Raw genomic sequence first — 9,891 nt, 5'->3', positions numbered from 1 at the left:
TTTGTTAAGATCTGACATAAATAGTCCATACCAAACTTTGTATGTACCATTGTTTGTACCAAACATACGTATTTGTTTTCATTGAACTAAGACTGCAATATGCAGATAGTATTTAAATTTCGATTGCCACAAAACTGATGCTTGTGCAAACATTGGTGTTCTCGATATTCCTATACGGAGTTGAGTCGTGGACCCTGAAGGCAAGAGAACAGAAGGCAATTGATGCCTTTGAGATGTGGTGTTGGCGCCGAATGCTTCACATTTCTTGGACGGAGCACAGGATGAACCAGTCAATCATCCAGAGACTGAAGATAAAGGAACGGCTCTCGACGATATGTCTGAGAAGAATTCTGCAGTTTTTTGGACATATTGTCAGGCGCGGACCGGACAACCTGGAGAAACTGGTAGTTTTGGGTAGCCTCCAGGGAAAGCGAAGCAGAGGAAGAGCGTCTGCGCGATGGAGCGACCAAGTGAAAGAGCTGAATGGGGGCACCATTCATTCTGCACTGAGAGAAGCGGAAGATCGAGAAGGATGGAAAGTCTTGGTCGCTCAAAGGGTAGTGAAATTTAAATGTGGTCATGATCCTCAGCCATGAGTGCACGACCAAGAAGAGAGAGATTTAAAAATTAATTAAGCCCTGCATAAACCAAACCATAATAGTTTAGGTGCAGCAAAAAGACTGGGATTCTTGGAGGCGCTGCGTGGTGTCCATTTTCTCCAATTAAGGGGCGGATATGGCCAAAGAAGAAAGGAGATGCTATTGGTGATCCAAGAAAAATAGTGCACACTTTTCAGTCATGCTAATCTGTTTTCATTGAATTAAAAATACATATTTCAGTTGGAGTTGGTTAGTTTTTAAAATTCATAAAGCCCTGCCTCTCCAAATCATAATCGATAAAAAATATTCTTTTATCTATAAAATATCTAAAATTATGTATGGTTTAATGGCATAATTTAAATATTTTTTAGTTGAACAAATATTTTTTTTAGTAGATAGTATGGCTTGGGGGCAGGGTTTAATTGATATATATGTTATAACCAATAGAAAAAATCTTTTTTGAAAAAAGTAAGACACTCCCGCAGGAATCGAACCTGCATCTCTCGGGTATCGCGCCCACGCACATAGTCCACTATGCTAAAGGAGTAATATTTAATTGCGACAAATTTTAACTAATGGGTTTTAATATTCACTGAAGCGCTTTCCAAATTGAGCTACTATTAGCGATCAGCTTTTGTATTTTAAATCAAAGTAGGTATGTATTACTGTAATTACTAACGGACGTCACGGATCACTCCAAGATTTTTTGTTGTAACTTACTTGAACTTGCTAATAACCATTCGGACCACGAAACATTATCATAAGTTTTGTAACATAACGCTCTTGTAACATACTCTTGTATCAACTGTTTATGCTGCAAATAAAACTCGCTCTTGCATCCATCGGAGCAACCATCACCAAATCTCGACTTTTCATTTCTCCCCTAACGACTCTCCATCTACACCTTCTGGTCAACTCCAAACACAGAGGTCTCGTCCCTCAACTACGAGACTCAGAAAAAATGTAACATTATAATTATTGAACATACATGAGCTATGATTAGTCATGTCCAAGCAAATGAGTCGAACGAGCACACAGTCGAGAACTCCTGCCATGAAAAAATGTTAAAAATAAAACAAATCTATATAAATAAAAACATTGTACGTATTTTATTGTTAATAGTAATATATATTATGTGGAAATGTACAAATTATTGCATAAACAAAAATATATACATAAGAAAATTAAATTATTGGGAGATCATCAGCTTACACACGTCTGCATAAAAGAATGACTAGAAACGGAATCAACGGAGAAGCAGCAGCAGGTGCACGATGTCACGGGGCATTCCGAATGTTCTCTGAAATCATAATATTGCTTAGATGTAACAAAAACCATTAGTCGTTAGTAAAGTGTCTCTAAAGGGTTGAAAATGAAAAATTTGCGACAAACTAAGCCTATAGCGCGGGGCCTTCGAATACATTCTCTTTCACTCATCGGACGCCCCCACTATCACACACTCCCACTATCAGGCGCTCCCACCATAGCGCGCAGACGTTATCACACAGACGGTAGAGAAGGTATCGCCTATTTGAATATATATGGCATTAGAATTGAGTCGAGCTTGGCTTCGTCAAAAGATCTAATTCACCTAGTTCACTACAGTAGCCTTGCTTGCACTAAACGGATAAATGCGGTTAGCCTTAAGCCGTATCAGAGTCAAGTGAGCTATTCGATTGAACTAGGTACAGTAAAAACAAAACAATGATTTGGTTCGTGGATTGTATGTGTATGAATACGTATACCGTCGTCAGCGCTACGAGTACATCGGCTGCCAGGTAATTTGTAGCACTAGTAGGGGTAAACATCCGCATGCACACCATCGACCAACCAAACCATTGTTTTGTTTTTACTGTACATGGTCTGACTATGCCGTAGTTTCAGTATAAAATTACCCCGCAAACTTATACTCGCGTTGTATCAAATTATTGTAATGTAAAGACAACTTATAATTTATTAATAAGAGGGAAGGAAGGAAGAAGAGTTCCAACTCCTTATAAGCCTGAATGATCTGTAAACTTTGTACGCAAAAGATTTGTGTCATTATGATGCCCCACGTTTTCTCATCATATGATATACTTATGAGGTTTCAAAGTCGGTTAACCCTATATACTTTGAAATAATCACGAAAAACTACCAAGAACATTTAGTACTGGAATTAGAAGAAACGTTTTAGTAATACAGTATAACCTCGTTTTTACGTGCCCGGAATTCACGTTTTTCCGGCAATTGCGTGTAATTTTTTCAGTTCCGATGTATTTCAGTACATTTAATACCCGCATTTATGTTTTTCTTTCCCGCGATTTACGTCGGAAATATTCAAAATATGCGAGTTACGCGCGCTTGACATTATTGGGTCGTGACTGTACCATAAAGAATTGTTTCCGGAAAGCAGATGACACTTTTAAATGATTATATAGTCTTGAAAGAGAATTACATAACAAAAAAACAAAAATGCAACAAACTAATATAAGTATATGATTTTTTTAATAAAATTTTTTTATTGAATGTTGTTTTTTAATAAAACATTATTTTTTTAGAAACATAAAATTTAAATGTTCTTTTTTTCAATAGCCCCCTTTTACATTTTCCCTCCAATTAGGTTTTTTTTTTCAGTCCCTTAAATAACATAATAAAAGGCAAATTGCGAAATAAAATGTTATAAAACACAATAAAAATATTGGAAACCTATGTTTAAGGTTAGTCAGAAAATATAAAAAATGGCAGCTGACGAATACATATAACTAAATTTTCAACCAATATCCGGTTTAATACCAATTTACTAGCAAAATGAGTAAGTAGGTAATCCAGAATCATGAAAAATATCAACAAAAAAATAAGTAGAGGTAACCAACTTTGAGACCAATAGCCCAATGTATATTGATATTATTTAAATTGGAGTTGTCTGTATGTCCAATTATGCTCAAAAACTACTAGACCTATTTACTATTATACCTATATACTACTAAACCTATTTGTCTATTTTGCCTTTCCGTATTTCACACGAACAAAGTCATGGGCGATCGGTAGTTTATGATAAAGCTATATTTTGTACACTAGGTAGTTATACGTGGTCAGGGAACTCAGAAGTAATGGGAACTGAAATACCTAACGGATAAGGAGAAGCAGGCAACCGATCTCGAGTAAGGAAGAATACGGGATAAATTTAAACACGTGTCAAGAATAGGTCATACGTCGAATACTGACATATGCTCTCGGCTTATTCTTATAAATATTTTATTTTCTGTAATACTTTATATTGGAGTTTATAATTGACTAGATTTTCCACAATATTATGGTTTAAAATGATTGTATACAATATAATCTCATAGTACAATTCATTACCATTCAATAAAAATTAAAATAATTAGAGAAATATTAATTATCTATTATAACAATTAATTCTCCTTCTTTCTGTGCCACACCCGTTGTCTGTCGCTGATCTAAATAGCTGAGAGTGAAAGAGTGTTGAGTTCATACTGGTCTCTGAGATTCTTGAGTCAAGACATCCTTCTTCTTCCAGAGCCATGCTTAACAAAAAATTAATAAAGTCAAACTTGGTTATTATGATCACGGAAATAGCGAGATCTCAGATGTAATGAGGAAACATTCGTTGACATTTTAGTTTATGAATTTCTCCATACATTTATGTACTTTTATAACGAGCTGCTTCTTGGGTATACCGAGCAAAACTGTTAATGTGTCGATCGTTTAAAAACAACATTTTCGACCCTAAGCAATAAAATCCGATCGGGCAGTTAACTAGACCAATGCCGCCGGGATCGGATTAGGTTTATGACACTAGTCAAGTGTCTTAGTACCTAATTGGTGTTTTCGCCGATAACATTGAAAAAGTATCCACGCATATGGTTGAAATTGCATATAAAAAATCCAAGCTTTGTGAAGTCAGTAGGTACCTACCAGCGTTCATTACAATAAACAACTTCTTTTGTAGTTTATGAATGCCACGCTTGTTTCGAGGATTTTTAAAATGGTTTTCAGATTTTTTATGTTCTATGCTTAAATAAAAAATGGCGCGAAAAATGATATATAATTATATAACGAGCAAATTCAGTCGGTCCCATTTTCCTCGTAATAACCAAGTTCGACTGTATTTCCAATGGATAACCAAACACCTCTTGATTCTTTAAATCTACATAATTATTGTTGTACATATATAAAATGTTGATTTACTTAAACCACTGCGTCATATGTGCAGCATGGCCCCCGTGCCTGCAGGTCTGGCACCACGTGAACCAGCCGGAGAAGTCGCCGCCCTTGTGTGAGTCCCGGGGAGGGGGGGCAGCGGGGGCTGATGCGGCCACCACAGTTGTCGGATTAATTGCCACGGCGTTAGATGAAGAGGAAACAGACGTGGTTCCCCCGCTGACCACTCCGCGTGCGCCCATGTGTAATAGGCAGATGGCGCAGCGCGGCAGTGGTTTCCGGCAGTGTGGACACGCTGACATTTGCTGCAAATCAATAGTTCAATATGTATTTTATTCTATTCATTTCCACTTGGTATTCCTCTGTATTTGTTTAAATATGAATTGAATGATCTGAGTCTTTTATAATATATATAATCAAAAGGACCTATAACATAACCATTTAAATAGATATGTACTTGTACACAAAAAATAAACCACTAATATTGTAAATATTTCTTTTATTCAACGAATAAGACACAAGATTTGAGAATGTAACATTCTATTTACTGAATATACATAATTTGAAAACATCTCATGCATATAAATACACACTAGAAAAAATCATTTTGTAGAAAAAAATACGACACCCAACGGTACTTGAACCTGTATCTGCTGGATTCGCGCCTGTATCCTTTCTCAAATGTATTTTTTTCTAATATTCGCTAATATTATAATGTGACATCTTCAATAATAATTGGATATTTTTACGAGATACGGTGGTAGATGGAGTTTATGATTTTTATTTCATTGTTTATCGTAGGAGGCCTAAAATACAATCAGTGCCTCGGGTTTCCATGTCCTTAAACGCGCCACTGTAGAACATCATAGTCACTCATGCCTTAGATTTAAATATACATAAAAATAATTAAAATTGTCTCAGAAAAATCTTAAGATTCTCATACTGGGAGGCATGGGGATGGTATGTGAGACCAGCTTACATCTCACGCTTGACTTACTGTACTGTCAAGCCTGAATCGGAGGAGCAGGGCACTCTTTTACTTCTGAAGAATTTTAAGCTACTGCGGCCAAAAAACTTATAATAAGTTCACCTTAAGTTTGTTGGAGGATGCGGCGATTCTGGCGAACGTGTTTCTGCTTCTGTTCAGTCCTTGCATATACGCAGAGATCCCTTTGCCGCAGTAGTTGCACGACACGTACACCTGCTGTGAGGGCTTGTTGGTGGGGTTGCAGGCGTTTAATGAGATGTCGAAGAGAGCTCGCTGTGACCAAAAGTGCCACGAGTCCAACAGATTCCGGTAGCTACAAAACAAAAAAAGTAAACGATCATTTACTGTATGCGATTACGTGAATCAATGACTTATACCGGTACCAGCTAATTTTTTGCAATTGCGAAAAATATCGACCTTTTTATTAAAATCGCTATATCTCTTTAATGCGTCGACATATTATTGACATAAAATTTTCAAGAATCATCAAAAATGTATCAATAATTAAATAAATAGATTTATTTTTTATTGATTTAATGTTTTTAAAACGGTGGTTTATGGTTTCCCAAGGTACATAAGATTTTCATACAATTAGTACTTATAATTTATTTTTATCACCCCAAATATTCATACAAAAAATAAGAAAAAATGTTTTTAACCCAGAAGCTAATTCAGATAATAAAATAGAAATAAATATGGTTCAAAACGACCTTGAAATTTCACTTGTTTCAAATGAATTGCTTACAGGGCTATACCCAATTTAAACAGTGATCTTTTGTTGTATTTCCAAGCATAATTCTTGGAAATATATCAAAAGATCACTGTTTGACTAATGACTAATTATTAGTCATTGATAGTATCAGAGGTTCTCAATCCATAGAAATAAAAGTTTTATAGTTTAAATAGATTATTTAAAATAATAAAAGTTAATAAGGAATAATTGTATAAAAATTATAAATCCCTATGGAATAAAGTTAAGTAATTTTTCAATAAATGTAAATTTGGACTTTCCCCGATGAAATTAATCTTACGTATTTTGTTTTCAAAACATCGACACAATAGAAAAATTAAGATTACAAAATGATCGACATTTTTGTGAATTCACCGTAAAAATTTGATTTAAAATTCGAATATGGTATTTCATAATATACATATCCACACTGATATGACATCTGCTCACAAATTTGGAACACGATATTAGAGCAACATATTTTTTTTTTGTATTCAAAGTAAACATGTGTTGTATGACGCCAATTGGCGTTCCCGGTAATTAAATTAGAGACGGAGCTTAAAATAATTAAATCGGCTGCAGGTCAATTCATATATAAGATTTACTCATAGCAAACAACACATCTTCTATGAAGGCTGCACTAAGATAAAAACACCATGCGGTAAGTGTTACTTCAGTAAAAACAATGAACCTTCATTGTTTACAGCAGTGGTCGGCAACCTTCTGAGAGACTGGGTAAAAAAATCAATTTTGAAAAAATTATTTGGTTAGTGGGTGAAAGTTCGAAACAAATTTTTAATATTAAAAAAAACAATTTTATTTTTATAAAATAAAAATATATAGATAAGTACCATTACGCATACATTTCACAGAGTATTCTGGACACATTTCATTTGAGAAAATGTTTGCTCACAAGAATATGTTGAAACAAATGTTGGTAATAGAGCAAATGCAATTTTTAAACTTGAAAATTTTTGTGGTAATGATGCCCAGCATGATGGTATTACAGTCATGTGATCGTGTTCTGTGTTTTCAAGATGCTGGTGAAGATATTTAAATTTATCTGTCCATTTGAACTGAGCATTTGAATGTAATGTATTCTAATTCCAGATTATTTATTCCAAGATTTTCAAAATATTTAAGCTCAAGCTCTCGTTTAAATCTATCTCATCCGGTTTTATAATAAAGCTAAACATTGGAACATACGTCTTTAAATCATCAAATCTCGCGTCAAATTCCGTTTTTATAGCGCTGATATATTTCACAATTATATTCAAATCTACATCTTCAATGCCTTCGTGTGTTTTTCAAATACAGATAATTTCAAACAAAAACCTTTCCAACATATTTTCATATTTTCTTGGTGGGTAACTCAAAATGTTTTAGTGGGTAATTCAATTATCCACGGGTAGCAGGTAGCCGACCATTGTTTTACAGTATTTAGATGAACAATCATGTTATTATGTACATTATGACAAAATGTCAAAACAGGCATCTTTTTCATTCAGAATATATTTTTTTTATCGCTACCAATCACACACCAATACATATCACCACAATCGATCAAGTAGAGGTTGTATTACCATATATTTATTTTTAAGAGAAATGGACATTAGCCACTTGCTCATTCTATTAGGTCCATACGCTGCGTCCAAACACACATTGAAAAAACAATTTTCCGGGTTTCGAACCCAGGACCCACGACATAAGCTGACACATTACCGCTCGGCCATCATAGTCAATTCTACCAATTCAGCCACACAAAAAGCTTTATAGCACTGTAATACAAAAAGTTATGTCTAGGTTAGGGGTCGAGGAACTTTTTGTGCATTACCCCAAATCTATGTGTTGGATAATTTTATCTTACCCGCCAGACTCAAATAAACAAAAACACGATAATTCAATGGCTAGATGAACCAATAGCTGACTGCCGTATGCATATGCTGCCAAATTGGAAGGTGACCTCTTTGGATAGGGACAGGTGGAAAGAGTTGTTCGAGGAAGCGGGACTCACCCCGGGCAGTCGCGCTCCTGTTCATATCGACATCGAACAAAGGAAATTAGGGTTGGAAAATAGTACACGGTGGGGTGATTTCACCAACCTTGATATCCATTCAGCGACTTGGGGTTCTTTGAGGAGTTCCGGTTGGAAGGCTCGTGAGGCGATCAGACTAACCGACTGGACATCCCCAGTTATATCCAGATAATGCTGGAGTAGCTTCACCCCTTCCATATTCGTACCTGCAACAAGACATTATCATCTGTGTAAGAAGTTTATAATGTCAGCTGATGATCAATTGATATTATTTCCTCATGTATTTGAACAGACTTGGATGGAGCCAAGACTCACATACCCTATCTTCTAGGTTCTTATAACTTATTGTTTCGTTAGTCGCCGACCCTCGCACTTTCCAGGGATATTCCCCATACCCAGATACTCCGTAGATTGAGTCTGGATATTGGTTATCGAATGCGCGTGGCTTAACGGTCATAATTATTAAATTCGTTAGTGTCCGTTTGTATTGTTCGTGCTGCCTTGTCTTTTAAACATGTCGCATTGGAATATTAAAGCATGCCCCTGATAATTGTCAAGTTGTCAATTAATGAGTGTCACAGGTATTCAAGTGGCCACAGTGTGTCGTAGAATGCCGAGAGGATTGGGGCCAACCGGTTCAGAATGCTGTTCAACAGCCAAATCATTCGGGTCACGATCCTCAGTCATGAGGTCCTGATGAAGAATAAGAAGAAGCAATATTCCATTAAACTAAATGATTTGAATTTTTTCCATTTCTGGGAGTGATCTGGACCATTGTGTGTGCCTTACTGAACATTGCATCGATAGGTATGATTACACTACTTATTTAAAAAATATATTTTTAAGAACTCATATTATCATGATTTAAAAAATTACTAAATCGCCAAAAGCAATGTTGCCATCTAATTGATTGCTTTGCTAAAATGTCATAGACAGTTTTAAATAATGTCTATATTCTATGCATTAGGTTCTAACTAATGAAAGGTCTTACCAGTAAGTAGTATGCCAAACAGGTTTCCTTCTTCAATAAGTTTGTTGGTGAGCTGCTCTATGTACTCTATGAGTTCAGAATCGGACAGAAATGTACAGGCAAATGCGACTTTATCTTCTACACTCATCCCGCTTTCATTCTGGAAAAGAACGATTCGTTAATTATTGTTACCCAATATGCACTGCAAGTTACTGCATTTTTGCGATACGTATGTGCACCTTTTATCTACAAACAATTACATAAATATCGTCACTGTTCTGGAAGGCAATTCACGAATGAAGCACTGCAAAACACGTCACCGAACCGCTTTAACTGAAATACGTAAATTTTTTAGTTTTACAGGAGATATTGTGTGTATAGAGCTTCGGACGAAATGGATAC

The 9,891-nt window shown here is 35.6% G+C and overlaps 1 protein-coding gene across 1 annotated transcript in view; it reads right to left on the bottom strand.

The window, feature by feature from the left end:
* Positions 1-1,684: 1,684 nt before the first annotated feature.
* mio (GATOR complex protein mio) overlaps positions 1,685-9,891 on the bottom strand; it is a 45,041-nt gene continuing 36,834 nt past the window's right edge. Inside the window, exons 12-16 of the mRNA XM_085944141.1 lie at positions 9,511-9,649; positions 8,587-8,725; positions 5,857-6,067; positions 4,794-5,071; positions 1,685-1,899 (exon numbers count right to left, since the gene is read on the bottom strand). Coding sequence (XP_085800267.1) covers positions 1,803-1,899; positions 4,794-5,071; positions 5,857-6,067; positions 8,587-8,725; positions 9,511-9,649 — 864 coding nt within the window. The 3' untranslated portion in view covers positions 1,685-1,802. The remainder of the gene's footprint in view (positions 1,900-4,793; positions 5,072-5,856; positions 6,068-8,586; positions 8,726-9,510; positions 9,650-9,891) is intronic.

The sequence above is a fragment of the Rhyacophila brunnea genome, unplaced genomic scaffold (genome assembly GCF_057557595.1).
Source record: "Rhyacophila brunnea isolate RB1 unplaced genomic scaffold, BYU_Rbru_1.0 scaffold_17, whole genome shotgun sequence".
Classification (NCBI taxonomy): domain Eukaryota; kingdom Metazoa; phylum Arthropoda; class Insecta; order Trichoptera; family Rhyacophilidae; genus Rhyacophila; species Rhyacophila brunnea.
This window is presented reverse-complemented; position numbering and strand designations above follow the sequence as displayed.